This window comes from Podarcis melisellensis (genome assembly GCF_964234715.1).
Source record: "Podarcis melisellensis genome assembly, chromosome: 1".
Lineage (NCBI taxonomy): Eukaryota > Metazoa > Chordata > Lepidosauria > Squamata > Lacertidae > Podarcis > Podarcis melisellensis.
Genome location: NC_138528.1, coordinates 115,612,714 through 115,633,754, shown reverse-complemented (window position 1 = coordinate 115,633,754; position 21,041 = coordinate 115,612,714). Strand labels below are relative to the sequence as shown.

The 21,041-nt window shown below is 42.8% G+C and overlaps 1 protein-coding gene across 4 annotated transcripts in view; it reads left to right on the top strand.

Moving 5' to 3' along the window:
• Positions 1 to 21,041, top strand: part of RAPGEF4 (Rap guanine nucleotide exchange factor 4) — a 164,215-nt gene that overhangs the window by 26,450 nt on the left and 116,724 nt on the right. For all 4 annotated transcript variants that reach the window (XM_081912218.1, XM_081912216.1, XM_081912217.1 and 1 more), the window contains one exon: positions 3,461 to 3,607. In XM_081912218.1, coding sequence (XP_081768344.1) covers positions 3,461 to 3,607 — 147 coding nt within the window. The remainder of the gene's footprint in view (positions 1 to 3,460; positions 3,608 to 21,041) is intronic.

The window sequence follows — 21,041 nt, the reverse complement described above, 5'->3', positions numbered from 1 at the left end:
TGCAGTAAGGATCATATCCAGGGTGCTTGCCAGAACCTGATAGCTCGTGCAAGATCACTGACAACGAAACAAATAGAAAACTACCTGACTTTATAAGCATAAAATACCATATTTTTTTGCGCTATAAGACTCACTTTTTCCCGTCTAAAAAGTAAGGGGAAATGTGTGTGCGTCTTATGGAGCAAATTCAGGCTGCGCAGCTATCCCAGAAGCCAGAACAGCAAGAGGGATTGCTGCTTTCACTGCACAGCGATCCCTCTTGCTGTTCTGGCTTCTGAGATTCAGAATATTTTTTTTCTTGTTTTCCTCCTCCAAAAACTAGGTGCGTCTTGTGGTCTGGTGCGTCTTATAGAGCGAAAAATACGCAACTGCACTTACCTGCTGCTATGAATGATTTTGCAAGGTGTTTCAAAATGAACATTACAAAACTGGGTGATGTGGTTTTTATTTATTTATTTGAGCTCGAGGCTATCTGGTCTCCTCTTGAAACCACAACACCGACCTTTTAAAGCCAAAAGGTGTCTGTAGGATTTGAGGCATTCAGGTGTGCTATGTAATGCAGGTTTGAGATTCGTGATGTGAACTTCACGCTTTGCCAGAAGAGCAAATCTGTGGGTTGCAAAACAAACACACCTTTCAATGTGTGTGTGTGTGTTTAAGAAACGCTTGCCTTCTTTTTAGACGGTTCTGTGGCTGACCCAGCCATCCTGTGGCACCCAGGAATGGGGATCCCCTGCAGCTTCTGGGGTTGCAGGCGGTTGGGGAGGGGGAAGCGTAGAGCAAGGCATCTGATAACATTCTCAAAGCCAATCCATGGGAACAGCGGGGGTTCTTTGGGAGCCATCTTAACCAGCCTATAATAGGCCCCAGGTGCCCCATTTTCCCAAGGATGGTAGATGCAGAAACAGGGAACAGAAAGAAATTAGGACTCTGAAGTCTAGGGTGTCGAGTGGGCTTGCTTCCTGACCGAAGCAGATTTTGTTTTAAGCCCCTTCTTTCCTAAAACCTCAGATTCTTTTTCTTTGATATATGAACCCAGTTTCCCCCCTCTCCACTTCTCCATTCTGATCTAAATTGAACCTTCGATTTATGTCACCAGGTTCATGGATAGTAAAATAACAAGAAATTACGGACTTTCCTGTGTTGTTTACTGTTTCCTTTTTTTTAAAAAAAAGAGGTTTTCTTAGAGAAGAGAGAATTTGAGATTATTACATCTTTTTTCCAGGAAGAAGGAAGGCAGAATAAAAAAAAGCTTAGATGTTGTCGAGAGCAGGAACATCCCTACCTCAGTTGAAATGGATGATATGTTGAATTCGGCTACCTTGAGTGAAACCTGTACATCTAATTTATCTTTGTTTTTGAACTGTGAATTCCCCTCTTCAGACAAAAGCAGAGAATTGGTTGTCAGCCCTTATGATGAATACTATCAGGGAGAGACAGTAAATGTTATTTCTTTTAATAAACCTTATCTGAGTATGTGGCTTTATAACTGCTCTCGACCGCAAAGCTCAAGACTATTGTTAAAAGCTATATATAGGTGCTGGTTTACGGTTGGCAGCAGCTGCCCCTTCTCTTAGCTAAGCTGCTATAGCTTGTAACATCATTATGGTATATAGGAATTTAAGCAGGGAAGGGTTTTCCAGGTGCTTTTTATTCTTAATTTCTGTATGTCAGGTGCTGTTCTGTATGTGGCCAGCAAACCTAGCTGGGGTTTGGACATGCATATAAGCTGTTCGCTCTGATCTGAAACACCCAATGCCTGCCTAAACCAAAAGTACAGTGGTGCCCCGCAAGACGAACGCCTCGCAAGACGAAAAACCCGCTAGACGAAAGGGTTTTCCGTTTTGGAGGCGCTTCGCAAAACAAATTTCCCTGTGGGCTTGCTTCGCAAGAAGAAAGCCCATAGGGAAATCTCCGGGGACCTCTTTTAAATGCTAGCGGTGGGGAGCAAAGCCTTTTCCCCCCCCTCCGGCCTTCAGAAGAGGTCCAGGAAGGCCGGCGGGGGCCGAAAGGCTTTGCTCCCCACTGCCAGCATTTTAAAAGCAGTCCGGGATAGCAGGGAAGCGCTTCCCGCTATCCCGGATGGCTTTTGAAGGCAGGCGGGGAGGGAGCAAAGACTTTTGCCCCCCGCCCGCCTTCAGAAGAGCCGGCTCCCCCCTGCCTGCCTTCCCGGGAGAGCGGAGAAACGCCAGCATTTTAAAATCGCCCCGGGACAGCGGAGAAGTCTCCGCTGTCCCGGGGGCTTTTAAAATGCTGGGGGACGGCAGCGAAGCGTTCGCTGCCGCCCACCAGCATTTTAAGACCGCCCCGGGACAGCAGAGAAGTCTCCGCTGTCCCGGGAAGGCAGGCGGGGGGGGGGGAGCAAAGACTTTCGCCCCCGCCGGCCTTCAGAAGAGGTCGGGGGACAGACTGTCCCCGGACCTGGTCTGAAGGCGGTTTCCATAGGAATGCATTGATTGATTTTCAATGCATTCCTATGGGAAACCGTGCTTCGCAAGACGAAAAACTCGCAAGACGAAAAGACTTGCGGAACGAATTAATTTCGCCTTGCGAGGCACCACTGTATTTGAGGGCTGACAATGGCAGAACTTAAATTGTGATAGGAAAAAGTGGGGTGAAATCCCTAAGTTTCACTTCTTGAGATTTCCCCCTAGGTTTATCCATATTGTGGTCCTCTTAGCTCTTTCTAAGAGCTAGCGATATTGTGTTCAGCTTTCTAAGGGCCACTATCAGGGTGGATTTCATTTCACAATTTAAATCGATAAGTCAGTAAGACTTGATTTAATTAATTAATTTTACAGAAAGACTCATCTTTGCTGGTATAATCTTAATATTTACAACCAGATGAAGGTTTCATTTTTGGAAGAATAAATTTTCAGAGTAGTTTTTACAATTCTATCAAAATTACTGATTTGGTTATACTATTAGAAATACATAGACAGATAGTTATGAAATTATTGTGAGGTTCAATAAGCCAGCTGTTTATATTTGGATAACCTTTCTGCTGTACTTTATTTGAAGGCGAAGAATAACCATTTACTTAATAACTTCTAATTTGAGCACTGGGCAGTGGTGATAGAAAGCTATTCTCTCATAGGCAAAAATCTCTGTGATTTGCATTGGGCAGACTAATTCATTCTGATGCTGAGCTTTGGTTCAAATTAAGACATGGTTTTGCTAAAACCCCACTGTGCTGTGCATGACTTGGACAGGCATAGGCAAACTCGGCCCTCCAGATGTTTTGAGACTACAATTCCCATCATCCCTGACCACTGGTCCTGTTAGCTAGGGATGATGGGAGTTGTAGTCCCAAAAAACATCTGAAGGGCCGAGTTTGCCTATGCCTGACTTAGAATATTTGTTTACAAGCGAAGGCTGCTGCAAATCTTTTAACAGGACTGTGGCGTTAAACCCTCCAGAACCTAAAAGCTTATAAGTTCATGTCTCTTGAACTTCACAGGATGCTGTGACAATATGCACATTGGGAATAGGAACAGCTTTCGGAGAGTCAATTTTGGATAACACCCCTCGCCATGCCACTATTGTTACAAGGGAGAACAGCGAGCTGCTGCGGATCGAACAGAAGGATTTCAAGGCACTTTGGGAGGTAAGCTCAAAAGACTACTCAATGAATTATAACATGGGGAGAAGACATGGCGCTTAAGGAGCCTAGCTGTGTTATTAGATGTATGTGGAATGCACAGGGAACCTTGACTAATACAATGGTACCTTGGTTTAAGAACAGCTTAGTTTATGAACAACTTGGATTAAGAACACTGCAAACCCGGAAGTAGATGTTTTGGTTTGTGAACTTTGCCTTGGAATAAGAACATGTTTCGCTTACTGTTGAGTGTGTTCCATTTGTAAATTGAGTTCCCCGATGCTATGGGAAAGCACACCTTGGTTTAAGAACGCTTTGGTTTAAGAGCAGACTTCCGGAACAGATATAAGTTCGTAAACCAAGGTACCACTGTCAAATTAGTTGTTAGGCCGGCTCTGAAAGTATGTGTTTGTTACATAAAACAAGAATATATAACATGCATACAAGTGATTGCTGAAAGAAGAAGGTGACATATTTGTACCAATGTTATGAAACTTAACAAGTCATAACATACTAGTTCATAATCTGGAAAAATATATATATGGTTGCCCTTTCTTAAAAAAACAACCCCCAATGGCCATTTCTTCATATAGTTGTCTGTTTGTGTACTGTTGTAACATCACATAAAATAAATCGGTTCGGTCATTAAAGCAATCTCCCATTTTCTCTCGAGCCCTAAGAAATTACTGAATTTTTGTACTTTTATCAGCGCCTGCTCCATGCAGGCCTCAATTGCACTCACCTCTAAGCCAAAACATGGCTTAGCAAGAGTGAACAGCCAGGGCAGAAATCACAGCCTCTCTGCTTGTCCCTTGGTCCTGACTTGCTACCCAGAGCTAAGCCATGGTTTGGCTTACCATTACATCCAAACCAGGGGTCTGCAACCCACGGCTCTGGAGCCACATGTAGCTCTTTTACACCTTTGCCGCGGCTCCGGGGCGGATAATAGCGAGGGGAGGAGGCGCATTGTTCGCCCCGACACTCCCCACTGTGGCGGGCGCTGTACTGGCTGTGACGTCGCATGGGGGTGGTGCGTGCGTTAGTCACGCACTGTCCCGACGTCACCTTCCCACCCGCCCGCTACATTGTAAGGGGCATGTATGCTGGTCACTGTTTTGAAGGGGAGTGAAGAACACACACACAAAAAAAGGTAACTTGTTAATTTAACGTTTATTTCTATGAGGAGGAGTAATTCTGAGGGGTCAAACAAAGAAATAATAAAAAAGTGACAAAAAAGTTATTTTTATAATGACGAGTTTTGCGGCTCCCAGTTTTTTTTTCTTCGGAAACGGGTCCAAGTGGCTCTTTTTGTCTTAAAGGTTGCAGACCCCTGATCCAAGCCATGGCTTGCGGATTGGCTCCCCTCCCCCCGCCAACAAGCCTTGAACTGTAAGCCAAGAATAAACTTTGATTACAGCTTGTGATTTATTGGGAGAGAAACAAACCATGGGCCTGGGTTTCCTACGTAACAATAAACTGAACAATGGCTTAACTCTGGGTAGCACGGGGGTAGTAGGACCAGGAGAGGAACAAAGCAGCCGTGGCTTTTGCTCTGGGTACCTGTATGCTTGCTCATCCTTGCTTAACCATGGGTTGGCTTTTAGTGTTGCGTGCAAACTGGACCATATTTTTGCTGCCATCCATGAATCAAATATTTATTTTAAATCCACTGATACTAGTTTTCCTTTAGTTTATGATAACGAGGAGAAGATTTTGAATTTGTTTGTTGCTTTTTACAATAAGCAAGATTTAAAATGCAAAAATGCCATTAATAGAGAGCAGTGGAAGCATATGTAACGTTAGGTAAAAGATGAAATTATATGGCTTTAAGAAATTTTGCAGAGGTGTAGTTATTTTATCTCCCCACCCACTCACCCTAGTTTGCTAACTGGTGTTTCTTATGAACATTCCATAACATAGTTTCTCGTTTTAATTAGCTAGCTTTCCATACTTAATTTGCTGAAATGAAAATGGCTTTGTATTAAACACCTGTAGTGTTAAAATGGCCTTTTATCTGCAACATGACTTTTTATTTGGCAAACTTTGTTTTTCTTCTGTTGCTCTGCCCCAGATGTATGGATGCCGCTAACTGTTTCTCATGTTGTGGGGAGAATCCTGATGTCAGACCTTTGTTGAAGTTTAGAATTGGCAGGAAGATGAAATTGAGAGTACATGAGTGAGAAACCGTTGAAGCTCTTGCTGCTTTTAATTAGTCACGTCTTCATGCTCAATAAGCATCATTCATGTGTTGACGTACTAATCTGGCAGGCATTTCAGAGAAAACACTTTCAAGGTTTTAAAATGTGACCTAAAAAGTACTGGGAAAGGCATATTTGTGTCTCACTAAGAGCTGCATAGCCTGTAGGCCTTACATCATTGAGAAGGGACTCCATAGAAGCTATAACATTCTACTTTTTACCTGTCAGGCTATACAATACAGAACCAAAAATCTATTATCAATCCATTATTGCTCAGTTTTGGAAATTTTACTTAATGTGCTTGAGGCCATGTACCTGATAGCATCTTAGCCCTTCTTAATGTGCAAGAAATCAGAGTTTGACACTAATTCCCTGGCCAACATTTGATGTCAGTTTGTGGAAAGAGAGTTGGCCTTTTGGCTCTAGGCATGTTTGGACAGCACCTGATTCTCGCGTCTTGTTCTTCAAAGGTCACCATGCAGTATGACTATGTGACAGCATCAGAACAAACACTCTCTACTGGTTTCTTTGCATTTTATTTAGCTCAAATTATACTTTCGCCTTTATAAATGCTGTATTGTTATGCTCTGGGCAGAAATTGCAAATATTGCAGGTGGTATTCAACTAAATATGTGCACTAGGATTTCTTTCCCCCACCCCTGCATGTATTCTGCACCATCTCCAAAGCTGCTCCAAAGGCTTGAAGAACCCCCAGAACAAATTTAGAGGGCGTTGGGAGGAGGTTGAGAAGGGGGGCGAATGTTCCATTGCACAAGAAGAACAGGCAGAACATTCACCATAATGCTAAGTTGAATACAACCCTCAATGTCTGCTTGAGGAACTTAACCAATTGTAGAGGATAGTGGTTCAGTTCAGAACTATGAGAACTGGAATAAACTTTGAGCTTCCATGCTCTTGGTCACTTCCGGCTTATTTATTTAATTCAATATTTGTATTTGGCTTTTGAAAGTGGCTCAAGTCACTGATAAAATATGACAGGAGCAGACCTGGTGGTCTCTTCATCTGCGCCCCCTTCCCCTCCTGAGTCTTTGCATAGGGCAGTTGTCCTTTTTTTTGGCAAACCATAGTTTGCCATTGCATTTGAAATAACAAACCATAGTTCCATCTTAATAGTTTCCCTGCTATTAATTTTCAACATTATATCAAAACAACCAATATTATCCTTCTGGCAGCAATTATTAGCAAAAATAGCTGTCTCCTCCCGCATTGTCTACTTCTGTTTGAGTAACACCCAGCCGATGAACATCTGCTTAGCCACGGATCATGTTCTTCCTCAGAGACATCTAGTTTTACAAAGGCAGCTGTTGAAGCAGCTTGTTAAAAAGCGAAACATTTGGTTTTAAGATGCCCGGTCCCTTATCTGCAAACCAGGAAGCTCTAAAACTGGTGAGCTCATGCATCCTTAGGCTTTTAATTTTTAAATTGCACCAAGTTTAGAACGATAGGCTGCTCTCTGCAGGCTTTGAAATTGGCTTCAAAGGAATATGAATCCAAACACAGTATTATTATTATTATTATTATCATTTAGATTTTGATTCCATCCTCCAGTCCAGAGGTTCATGATAGACGATAAAATGTATAACCAGTATAAAAGCCATGGAAAAAATATCAAAAAACCCGAAGTACTAAAACAAAAGTGAACCAGAAATTACAAGCAGTCTAGCAACCAGTCTAAAAGCTCTCAACCACAATATACATAAAAGAGGAGCTTTTGACCGCTTGCTTTTGGGAAGAAAGGATGGCAGAAAATGAGTTTATTTGTACACATTGCAGGATGTTGCAGTCGCTCTGCTCACTCTGTGCCCATGCATTTTCCTTCAGTTCAATCACATAAACTCAGACAGGAAGGGAGTGAATCCACTAAGAGATTTACTTATTTTTAGTGCTTACTTTCCGTAGTGTCCCTATCGCCATGCATGGCTTAGAACTTCCCCAAGGTGACAGCAGAAAAAAACGAACATATTTTCTCTTACGTGGAATAAAAAAATAATAGTTTGGCACAATTGGAATCTGTGGATAAGAGTCTGTGTACAAGGCATAACCAGAGTGTTTTCCAGGGAGTGATAGCGCAAGTTTTCTTCCTTGGGTATTTGGAAAGAGATCACGACAGGACTTCGGCGGTGGTTTGGCTCTTCCTTTTGGCTAGGTATAGTAGCAATGAACTGAGTGATTTGATAAGTGATGCCATATCTCATTTTCTTTTGATTGTTATGTGTGTGTCTCTTGCTAAGCCGTAAATCTGAAAATTAAATTTCCTGAGCCAGCCTAAAAGCAGCAACAACCCATAGTAGAAATGTGTGGCTTTTTTATTTAAAAAAAAATACAAATTGCACGGTGCTGGAACGGTTACATAACATCAGATTCGAATGCTTTTTGAAAGGATCAGGAAGATTTCTTAAAACCAAAATACGATTAAAGGCCTTGACTCAAATATACCACTCGTTTGAAGTTTATATCCTTGCGTACATAGCTTTTAAAGAGAATGGCAGCATTATACCTACATTTTTTAATATAAACTAATGAGAATTCTGTTTGCAGCTCAGGAAGCAGATTAGACAGTGTAATAAGCTTTGTGACTGGAAGGATGAAGTCTACTCCACATTTCAAAAAAATCTGATATATTATGGTGGTGTCTAATGGCTATGGTGTTGCAGTGGTGCTGATGATGAAATTGAGTTTTTGCTTTTATTTGTATATATTTAAATTTGGAATTTTATAGTATTGTACCATGCCATGAGATTGGTGTCAACAAGGAATGGTTTAGAACTATGCAAAATAAAGCCTAATTTCAGTCATGTATTTTAGATATTTGTCTAAACAGTACTTGGCACTTCAGCTGGTTTTGAAATGTACTAGGGGATGTTTGTGTGTGTTTAATGATGCAATTCCTGTTCCTGTGGATATTTGAAATGAATGACTCAAATGTACAGTACTGTTGACCATTTGACCATTTGTTTGATCATTAGCAGATTGGACATAGTATGTGCTAATTACAATTTAAATACAACTAGAAGTAGCTACTTTACAACAGTAGCTGTGGTTTGAGGAGCAATTGGAGTGCTGTGTCAGTAAAATATAACTTATATTTCCCCCTTATTATTTTTCTTCTTCTTCTTCTTCTTCTTCTTCTTCTTCTTCTTCTTCTTCTTCTTTTCAAGCGTTGCACGTCAGCGAGTGTTTTACAGTTCATTTGCGAAGGAGATTAAACTTGATATAAGACCTGAAAAATAGCAGTAAAAATTCAAGAGGAACTTTTGATGCTAAGGCTAGCCACTCGAAATTACTGGGTTGATTTATGGGGTGCTGTTTTGTCAGTTTATTACACAGTAATCAACTCCAGAGATTTTTGCTAGGATTTAGTGATTTCTCCCTAGGCAAGCCCTGTACAGATACAAAACCCAGAGAGTTAATAAAGTGAGGAATATTGGGTTTTATGGGATGATCATGTGATTTCAAGTAGTAAAGTGTTTAGAGACCCTCAGAAGCACTAAAAACACAGCCAAGAAGCAGGCAGCTGCTCTGTAGACACTTAACGGACACGCTCTGTGTAGACTGCTCTGATTCATCTATTTGTTGTGTTGTTTAGTCGCGTCCGACTCTTTGTGACCCCATGGACCAGAGCACACCAGGCACTCCTGTGTTCCACTGCCTCCCACAGTTTGGTCAAACTCATGTTAGTAGTAATAATAATTTATTTATATGCCACCCATCTGGCTGGGCTTCCCCAGCCACTCTGGGCGGCTTTCAACAAAATATTAAAATACAGTAATGCATCAAAAGCTTCCCTAAACAGGGCTGCCTTCAGATGTCTTCTAAAAGTCTGGTAGTTGTTGTTCTCTTTGACATCTGATGGGAGGGCGTTCCACAGGGTGGGTGCCACTACCGAGAAGGCCCTCTGCCTAGTTTCCTGTAACTTGACTTCTCGCAGTGAGAGAACCGTCAGAAGGCCCTCAGCGCTGGACCTCAATGTCTGGACTGAATAATGGAGGTGGAGACTCTCCTTCAGATATACTGGACCAAGGCCGTTTAGGGCTTTAAAGGTCAGCACCAACACTTTGAATTGTGCTCAGAAACGTACTACGGAAACATAGTAGCTTCGAGAACACTGTCCAACTATCTTGTCCTCTGTCATCCCCTTCTCCTTGTGCCCTCCATCTTTCCCAACATCAGGGTCTTTTCCCACCAATATGCCTTTTTTCTCCCTCTCTCTAAATGCAAGGCGGGTGGTGGGAGATCACCAAACAAAAACTGATTGCATTCAGCAAAAGTTAAGCAGCTCACCTGCTGCTGTTGCTCCCATGTTGTAATAGGATTGCCACAGACTGCAAAAGAAAAAGGAGGGAAATACACCCAAACACAATGGATTTAAGCAAACAGAGACATACTTACCCTTTCCACACCATTTCACATAGAATCGGTCTGCAGGCTGGCCCTACTGTTCAGTAGAGGAAGACAACCACCTTAGGCTGCAGCTGTTGGGCATGGGGGGAGAGCAAACAATGATGAGACACAGTTGTTTGTGCCACGCGGCCTACCCTGTATCCTTTAAGCTAGCCTGCTGCCCTTAGCCTGGATGATGCTATGTCATTTTCAGGATTTAACTGCCTTCCTGCTTGGCTCCTGTACATGGAACCGGTGGTGGGAGGCATCTTGCCTTATGCCTCAGGCAGCAAAACGTTTTGGGCTGCGTTTCAATTGGTAGCAGGGGAAAGTGGAATTGTGCCCACTAGCCTCACCCATACAACCTTATCTTGGTCCAAAAAGGCGTGAGCAGAGGAATCCGCTATAAAGCTTCAAATATGATGTTTTAAGTGCATTGTGCAAATGTGACACAAGATGGTGAACTAATGGGGAATTCCATATATATTTTAAAAGTTTTTTTTAAAAGCATTTTCACAGCGTTTTTTAAAATATATGTCTAGATTCAGCCTGTGTCTGCTCTGCGTGCAGATTCAATTTATATGTGCACAGGGTTTGTAACACCTACAGCTGAACTATTCAGACATCCGAGGGGCATGATGTTGATTGACATGGAGAATTACTGGACAAAACGGGCTGGTGTCTTTGGTGACTTTAAGGCTGAAGACAGACACAAGTTTGGTTTGTTTGGGTTTTTTTAAAAAAAGAAAAATAAGAGGCAGTATGATAGTACCATTGCCACCCCCGGCACTTGAATACGCTTTTTTTTCTGTCCTGGGGCAGCCTCTAAGAAAAATATTTAAAAAACTGGTTCTGTAGGTTCTATAGATTTGAGGAGTATGAAAAATGATTCTGAAGTTGTTGTGATTTTCATAACTTCAACAAGACACAATTTCAGTTATCCTGAGACAGATCTACAGCTAATCCATCGTTTCTGTGGTGAGATGATGTGGGGTCTTGGGCTGCCATTTTATTATTTCTGTCGCGTCTTCTGTTTTCCATGCTTTTTGTTCAGAGGTTTGTAGTCTTAGCAGGTATTCCTCTGCTGGTTGGATCTACATTCCTCTGGAATTAGAAGCTGGCACACTGTCTACAATTTATTGCTGACAATTTTTTAAAGGGCGTCGTCAAAGTAGTGTAACCCTGAATGATTTTAAGTATTTCTAATGTTTTATTTTTAGAAAATGACCTTTAGATGTAATCAGATTTTATGCAATCTCAGTGCACAATGTTGCACACAAGGTTTATCGATCTACTCTTAATGTTGTGCTTCTGGTGGTTATTGCATTTTGTGACCGCTCCAACTGCAATACCGAGAGGAAATGTATATCTATGGCAATTTGCTCTGCAGAATGCGGTTCCACAGAAGGAATAGGAGTCTGTTAGATATTATTCACAATTTCATGAGCAATGAGCAACACATTTCCCCTTACACACCAGGAATTGGAAACCTGAAGCCTTCCAGATGTTGCTGCACTACAACTCAACAACTTTCACTTTTTGAAATATGGCAGCCCTAACTACAATATCCCTGGACCATTGGTCGTGCTGCTTTGGGCTGATGGGATCTGGAGTCCAGTAACATCTGCAGGGCAACAGCTTCTTCAATCCCATAGTCGCCTTTGACTGGACGTAAACATCCAGGGGTCCTTTCCCTTTTTTTACCTCCTAAATTACAAAGGGAAATGGCTAGATTGGGACTTTCAGGAGTATTGCACCCAAAAAATAAAGTGTGGTCGGAGGACATGCTTTGTTTGATCACAGTAGGGAGGCCTCTTTTTCAGCCTCTTAACAAATGTTAACATCATGAGTGTGCTGGCCCCGTGGGTTACCCGAGAGGCAAGGTCCAAGTCCGGTCCGTGGTCAAAGGTGCAACGTGGAGGCAGTCCGTAGTAGCTGAAGCTGGGTGCAGGGCAGGGAGTCGGGTGAAGTCAGGAACAGGCATGCAAGCAGGGAGCCAGGGCAGGTCAGGAGCTCAGGCAGGAACTAGCAACCAACAATGTTGCTCCCGCAACCTGGGACTGGGGCTACTGGCTTTTATCTGCCCCGAGGTATAGGGCGGCCCCGATCCTCTGGTGACTCGCCTCTCCTGGCCTGGAGGCGAGCACTCCTCCTGCGGGAACTTAGTTCCCTCCGCCTCTCTGCCCTGAGCCTCTGCAGCTCAGGAGAGGCTGGAGGGTTGCCAGACCCAGAGGCAACCTCAGCTTCCCCTGACGGGGCTGAGAGTGGACCACCTGCAGGCAATGGGTCCTCCATCACCTCAGGGGCCAGAGCAGACTCAGCTGGTGCCTGCACCTGAGGATCCAGCACAGGTGAGGACCCTTCAGGCTAATGCCCCAGCCCTGGCTCAGCTGGTTCTGGAGGCGGGGAATCCTGTGCAGGCTGGGATTCCTCAGGTTCAGCATCTGAGTCCAAATCCCAGGCCACCACAATGAGATTGGGCAGCTCCCACAAGACAAAAGGAAGAGAAATAGGAAGTTGCCTTATAGTGAGTCAGGCCATTGGTTTAATTCATTGACTGTCTCCATTGACCGGCAGCAGTTTCTCCAGGGTTTTGAGCAGAATTCTCTCCCTACCCAGAGATGGCCGGGATTAAATCTGGGACCTTTTCCTACTGAGCTGCAATCTTTCCCAATCAGGAAATGTAAGCAATAAGAACAAAAATACACAACACTCAGTAGCCCAGTCTTTAGCGCCAAAACTCCGCAAGAGGGTCAGGGAGAAGGCAAGGGAATTCCGCGAGTAAACTAGTCAATCCCACAGGCTTCTCTTTTAGCTGTTTGGTTTAATCTGATAGGGATATTTAGGTTTTGACTAATCATGCGGAGCTCTGTGAGGCGCACCCCATGCTGAGTTTTTAATTAAAATGTAAAGCTTAGGGAGAGAACTCCAGGAAAGAAATTCTAATTCAGGACTCTTGGGGGTAGATACAAGCTAAACCTGGTTATTTTAAGTGTAACAGTATACGCGCCGGGGAAATTTGTGTGGGATAAGATTGTAGAAAGGATTTTTAGCAGCTTGAATTTTTAAAAAAGAAGTATAAACTCTTTAAACACATGACTCTTCAGTCCTTTGATAGCTAAATCAATCCTGCATAGTCTGCACATACAGCAGATTGTGAGGGTGGATTGTCCGCTTCAGACTCTGGTGGAGAAATGTGTGTGAGTGTGTTTAAAAAAAACCCTTAGCTTGTTGAGGAGAAATGATATTGCTCAGCCTACTACTTGCTGGGCTAGCTTTCTACTTGGATGGAATTTGGCTTAGTGGTGGGTTTTTACCATATGAATCCCCGCTTGCAGTGAAATAGTCTGGCCTATTCTACTTCTTTAGGATTCTACAACATTCTGCTGTGTACAAAGATCAAGCCTGCCTTAATTTCTTAATCCAGTGGAGCAGTGCATAGATAGATAGATAGATAGATAGATAGATAGATAGATAGATAGATAGATAGATAGATAAATAGATAGCTAGATAGATAGATAGTATGACGGATCCTCATTTTAAAATATGGCATCTCCTTACTTTGTTCTTAAACACATTTTGCAAAGCACAGCTGAAAACATAAAAATTGCATATTCTGTATTAGTTCTAGCTTTTTTGATAATTGATTTTTCGTGACAGAAAAGATTGTGGCAAAATACATTATGTTTGCATTTATGTCAGAAATGCTCATTTTTATTTTTATAATATTTGTTAGATTTGATCGAAACTTTGTGTTGTTGTTTTTAACATTTGACTATTAGGAACATTGACTGCTCTTCTGAGAATAGCATAAAAAGTACTGGTGAAAGCCTACACTTATATTTCTGGAATTTGCAGTTCACCCAGTCACGCTAATTCCCAAGGTCATATGTGACTGAGGTTATTTCAGGGACTGAAATTTCTAATCTCTCAGCTACTGTTCCCATCTCACTCCCCTTGGCTTTTTTTTTAAAAAAAATAAATCTTGCTACCACAAAGGATTAATCTGCATGTATTGTACTTGTACCAGCATAATTTTGTCTTGTTTCAAGTAACTATTTCATTTTGTAATGGAAAATATTTTTTAAAATATACCGATAATGGTGGCTCTTATAATATTTCATGCTTGGTTTAGGAAGGGTACTATATATACATTTACAGTGGTACCTCAGAAGTCGAACGTATACCGTTCCGGAAGTCTGTTCACCTTCCAAAGCGTTCGAAAACCAAAGCACGGCTTCTGATTGGCTGCAGGAAGCTCGCCGGACGTTTGGCTTCCAAAAATAGTTTCCAAACCCAAACAATCACTTCTGGGTTTGCGGCATTCGGGAGCCAAAACATTCAAGAACTAAGCTGTTCGAAAACCAAGGGGAATGTAAACTGACCGATGAATGTACATAATAACCAGCTATTGTGCATATTCACCAGGCGTCATAGATGATGTGCACATAACCCTTCCATGGAGGGAGAATTGTGCACATGTCCCAGTCAATATGCAGATAACGCGTTTGTAGGCCCCCTTAAGCATATTCCCAGTGCTCAACTTTTATCACACTCCACACACAAGGTTCTAAATTTTCTGGCGAGCACCAGTGAGCAGAATCTCTCATGTAGAAGTTCCTCCATCCCACACGAGGGATGCTGAAGCTGAGCGACAGGAGGGGGGGGGAGGATAAGCATGTACCCACTCTCTCCTCCTGCAATCCTAGTTGTGGGGGGAGGGAGGGATGGGTCTCCCCAGACAGGGCTATAGATATCGTGAAGCTTGAATTGCAAATCTCTGTGTGTGTGGTTTGTTGGCAGATCAGAGACTATGGTTTCCTTAACCATGGTTTGGTATGATGTCTGAACTAAGCCAGGAACGTTATAGCTGTGATAGGCGGCAGCAGCAGCGGCGTAGCGTGGGGGGTGCAGGGGGGGCCGGCCGCACCGGGCGCAACATCTGGGGGTTAGGGTTAGGGGCGCAAATCCACGGGTTAGGGGGTGCAAATTACTTGCCTTGCCCCGGGTGCTGACAACCCACGCTACGCCACTGAGCAGCAGGAAGACAGTTTAAGAGGTGTAGGATGAGGGAAGCAGTGTTTGTGGGACTGGAGCATTCTGCTTTCTATTTCGATGCATTAAAAAATATACACTTGGAAAATAGCATAATTGGGAAGAGAGCATGATGAGGCTAAGCAATCTTCTGTTCTAGTTCTGATTTTTGAGCTTCAGGTGCTGTAATTTTGACAAAATATTTATCTGGAAATCTTTGCAGAGTGGATGATGATATAAGGAAACAGGCTGAAAAACAAAACTGCATCATTTAGGCTCCATCGTACTGCTGCTGCCGCCCACAAAAACTTGTCAAAGGACTAGTCTATACAGTACTTGTAGAGAACTCCCCCCCCCCCATATCACCTACATAGCTTAGCTCCTTAGTTTGAAACTACAGGCAGAACAGAGGGGAAATTAAATTAGTCATAGAGAAATAATTTTTTGGGGGGAGCTTGGCTGGCCGAGAATTTTACACTTAATTTGTCCCCAGAGACAGTTCTCCTCTCGGCTTCTCTCGGTACTATTTAAGTCTCTAGCTCATTATAAAACTCTTTTCTCTGCACCTCTTTCAGATGGGTCAATTTCTCCATCTGTTTGAAGCCCACAACAATTTCCAGAGTTTCTGTTTGAGGGAAATCTCCATGAACTGAAGCTATGTTGACAGGTTATCAGTTTGAAATTCTCAGTTTAGAGCCTCAAAATTTTCTCAGTTGTTGTTGAGGCTCTTGGTGGACCTTCGTCACCACCTTATTCTTCCATATTCTTTCTCTCGCCTCAGGGCAGTCCTATGTGGGTGCAGTTCCAACTGCCCCTCAAATCTGCTGTCCCTCACACTGAACTTATTTTAAAAGCGTAGGAAGCTTCTTCCCTTTCCTTTGCCAAAATAAAACCCCCACAGTGTTTCCAACGCCACTTGCCCATGCGTTGCCTGGATTTTTCTCTCTCCTCACCACTTACAGGCCAAACAGCATTTTGATGTTGATATCATTGATTGTGATATTTGAAAAATATCACAAGGAAATGTTAGGCTCCCCCCACCTCAGCGCCCCATCATAATTGAAAAAAGATCGATACTCGTGTCAGCAAAATGGAGGCGTATAGGAATTGCTGAGACCATTGTCAGATCTATAGTGCAATGGAAGCAAGTATGGAAGCAAGTATATGCAGGTGGTCTAAACCACTGAGCCTCTTGGGCTTGCTGATCGGAAGGTTGGCGGTTCGAATCCCCATGATGTGGTGAGCTCCCATTGCTCTGTCCCAGCTCCTGCCCACCTAACAGTTCGAAAGCACGCCAGTGCAAGTAGATAAATAGGTACCGCTCCGGCAGGAAGGTAGACAGGGTTTCTGTGCGCTCTGGTTTCCGTCAAGGTGTTCCATTGCGCCAGAAGCAGTTTAGTCCTGCTAGCCACATGACCCGGAAAGCTGTCTGTGGACAAACACCGGCTTCCTCAGTGTGAAAGCGAGATGAGCGCCGCAACCCCATAGTCAGCTTTGATTGGACTTAACCGTCCAGGGGTCCTTTACCGTTACCTATATCACTATAACTGCCAGGACTGCCCCAGAGAATTGTGGGAGTTGTAGTTTAGTGGTCAGAATTCTGTTAAAAACCCCTAGTCCAGACCCTGCTGCCTTGACCTTCTGTTTTTCGTAGTATCATTCATGTTTACAGTATCTCCGTTAGCAACCATGATGTGTTCTCCAGCTCCAAACAGCACTCTTGATCCAGTTGATCCTATTGGCTGACCATGATTCGCTTTCAAAAAACCCCTGTTGTTTACATAGTTATGATTAAAAAACAAAATAAAATGCAACAGTGCGTCCTGATGGGCAGGTCTGTACTGCTTTTGCACGCTTCAGCCTTGACTCATGCTGCCTCCAGAGAAGGATGAGAAAATAAAATGATGCTTACACCATTACTGTTAATGGGATGCAAACAAACAAGAACATCTTAAGGAAAGAGGGTTCACCTCAATATGCATTGCACCAATTCAAGAGCTAACGCTCTTGGATGAACTGCGTATGTATGAAAAGTAAGAACGAAGCCCAAGGACAATGAGCACTATGCCATTGGTTTATTGCTGGAGGTACCACTTTTTTATTTTTATTAATATTTTATTAGAACAATTCCATGTATAAAAAGAGAGTGAGAAAAGTGAATGAGATTGAAAAGAAATAAATAAATACAGTTACAGTACCATATATTAATATACAGGTGTGTATATTCTTATCCTTTTTTAAAAAAATTACGGTACTTTTTTATTCAAATTTAAAACAAAACATATCATCCTTATTTTCCCCCATTTTTCCTCCCTCCCCCTCCCTCCCCCCACAGAACCCCCCACCCCCGGCTTCCCTCAGTTCCAGTCTTTGATTTCTCTAAAAATTCTGTTTTCTGCATGTTACACAGTTGTATAGATCCTCAAACTATTTAAGTAATAATTATCAATAAAACGTTTTTGAATGTTTATTCAAAACCAGCCAAGGAGTCCAGTTTGCTTTGTTGTGTCTTCAAATACTTTGTAAAGTGTTCCCATTCATCTTTAAAGTCACAGTTATCCTTGTCCCATAGCTTATATGTCAGTTTTGCCAGTTCTGCATAGTCCATCAATTTTTCTTGCCATGATTCTTTAGTTGGGGTTTCTTGAGTCTTCCATCCTTGTGCTACTAAAACTCTTGCGGCTGTTGTCACATATATGAAAACATTCTTATTATCCTAATGCACATATAAATGTCAATAACCTAATATATTCTGTGTAAACTCATTCCAAATATTGTTGTATCTATCCAAAGAAAGTCTATAAGTTGTCTGTTCATTTGTTGACAATGTTGTCATGTCAAGCCATTGATTAAGGGGAATCGTGTCTCTATTATTCCTTAATGATGGCCCTACCTCTGTGGCAGACTTCACATGTTACGTTAAGTGCTGTTATCACTGGAAAAAAGGGTATCAGGAATAATTGACTTTTTAAAATCTCATGCATTTTTATACTGCCCTTCATTGTATCAGATATCAGGGTGGTATGTACAGCTTGAGAGAAATACCACCAGCGGCCCAAACAGGAAAGCAGCTGGTAAAGCTTTGAGACAGACTAAAACTTGTCCAGTTCTTAGCATAGCAGGTATGTTATCTGAATATATGAATTTGGAATGGGAGGAGATAAAAACTACCACAGGGGTTCTCTTCACCTGTCACAGCCAGTTGGTGACCCACAAGATAATTCTGTCTGCTTCCCTAGTTTGTCATTTATGCAGCTGATCAGGAACTCTTGGGTGTGGGTCTCCATTTCCACCTATTTATGAGCAGTGATAACAAAGCTGAGAAGTGTCCAGGAATGGCCAGGACTCTCACAATCCTTTCTGATTGTGATGCTCCAGTCCTTACAAAGCGTGATGCTCCAGTCCTTCCTGCTTCGCAAGTGCACAAGTCTGTACATTTTCTTAACTGTGGGTGGGATGGAATAAGATTAAATAAAACACAAGCAGTGCATAACTCTTGCGCACAACAGCTTGCAAGCCTAAGTTACCTTGCTTTCTTGTTTCCATATGCTGTCCCATATGCTTTTAATTTTATTTTTTGGCTGCTGTTGTGCCTGGAAATATCTTTAACTAAAATTCAAGTTAAAAAATAAAATAAATGAGCAAATGATATAATTACTCCAACTGCAAAGAGGAAGCATAATTTCCTTAGCATTATTTCAGTGCGCTGAATTCAAAGGAAACTCTTTAAACCCCACCCGATAAAACAAGCTCATGGGTTGTCTGGGGGCAAAATAAACCAGGCAATCCATGAGCAGTAAGCCATAGAACAAATCTTGGCTACAGAATGTGACTGCTTTGTTCCTCCTCCAGTCCTGCTGTTGCCACGCTGCTAGAAGCTAAGCCATGGTTTGGTTTAGCATTACATCCAAACCCAGACTTATTGCTTATGTCATTCCAGCCAAGGAGTCTGAGTTTGGATGTAATGCTAGGCCAAACCATGGCTTAGCTTATAGCAGCACAGCTGTACTAGGACTGGAGGAGGGGGAAAAGCAGTCACTATTTTCTCTCCAGGAACCAGTATGTTTGCCCCATGGTTTGGCTTAAAATTCCATGTGGTCCAGGTCAGATCCTGGATGAGGTACACCCAGGCAACTTGTTTGCTTAGTAAGAATTGGAGTCCTGGTCTTCCCAGGATTTTTAATCCCTATAGCATGCCAGTTTTCCAAGGTTTTAGACTATTTATTATTCTTTATTCACTGTATTCTTTATTTTCTGTTAACTGTTTCTTTGTTTTAGCCATTTACCATCGTTTTGCTTCTGCTGCTTGATTCTATTGGTGGGGTGCAATACTGTTGGTAGAGAAGTCATTCTTTGTTAAAATATATATATACAGTCATACCTCATGTTACGTCCGTTTCATGTTAACGTTCTTTCAGGTTACGTCCCGCGGTGACCTGGAAGTACTGGAAAGGGTTACTTCCGGGTTTCGCTGCTCGCACATGCGCAGAAGCGCAAATTGATGCCACATGCATGCACAGAAGCGGCGAATCACAACCTGCACTTGTGCAGACGCGCCGCTGTGGGTTGTGTTCTTTTCATGTTGCGAACGGGCCTCCGGAACGGATCCCGTTTGCAACCAGAGGTACCACTGTATACCTTTTTCTGTCTATAAGATGCCCCCATGTATAAGACGCCCCCTATTTTGGGGGACTTTGATTTAAGAAAATGGGGAGAGATTTATCCGTGTATAAGATGCCCCCCCCAATTTTGGACATTCTTTTTTAGGGGGGGAAACCTAGTCTTATACACGGAAAAATACGGTAGTTACAGTAGGTGTGGTAGCATGTTTGACTTTGCCACCTGTTGCCCTGAGTAATTTCTCATTTGGTAAGTGTCCGTGTCCCATTTCCATGTCGGATGTGCCAAACATCTGCACAGCATGTACACAAAACTCTTGAGCAAATGGGAGCAGGCTCCTTCTGTAGCAAGTGGGGATAGGATACCCTCCTATCCTAGCCCTCTTTGAATGCTTACGGAAGTCAGTTTGCATTTCAAACTGGATGCCATGCTGGCAGTGCTGCACTTCCCCAGAATATCAAAGCCACCCGTGACTCGTTTTAATAATTAATTATGAATTTAGCAAATAGCAAATCAAATGACTCAAGGGACAGAAATATTCCGGTTGTTGCTGTCGACGTTAAAGTTAAGGTGATTGCAATTTCTCTTAATATTTCTAGTGGTGCTTTGCTTTTAAATAAATGATGTAGCAGCTTATAATGCTTGGCACTTCAGTTTTATTGTAAAAATGGATGTGAAAGCTGCTGTGGTGCTCTGCGGCAGTTGTGTTGGGAGAGAGAGGTTCGAATCCCCGCTGAGCCTCAAAGTTTCTTGGCTGGCTTGGGCAAACCCACTTTGTCGGATATCCCATGGAGCCTGCTAGGGAGGTGAAATGCCACATCTAGTACCCCAAGCTTCTTGGAGCAAGGGAACAGTGGCTCAGCTGTATCCCTCCAGATGTTGTTTGACCACAACTTCCACCAGCCCCAGCCGACAGCAACATCTGGAAGGCCACAGAAGAACCACCTGCTGGAGTAAGGCCTGGATAAAAACGTCACAAATAAATAGGAAACAAATTGCAAATAGCTTCTTGTACCGTGCCAGAAAACAAAAAAGACAGAAGCTACCAGCATGAGCTTGAACAAAATGCGGGAGGCAATGGAAGACAGGAGTGCCTGGTGTGCTCTGGTCCATGGGGTCATGAAGAGACGGACACGACTAAACGGCTAAACAACAACAACAAGCCCCATCGGCCTCCCCTGCCGTCT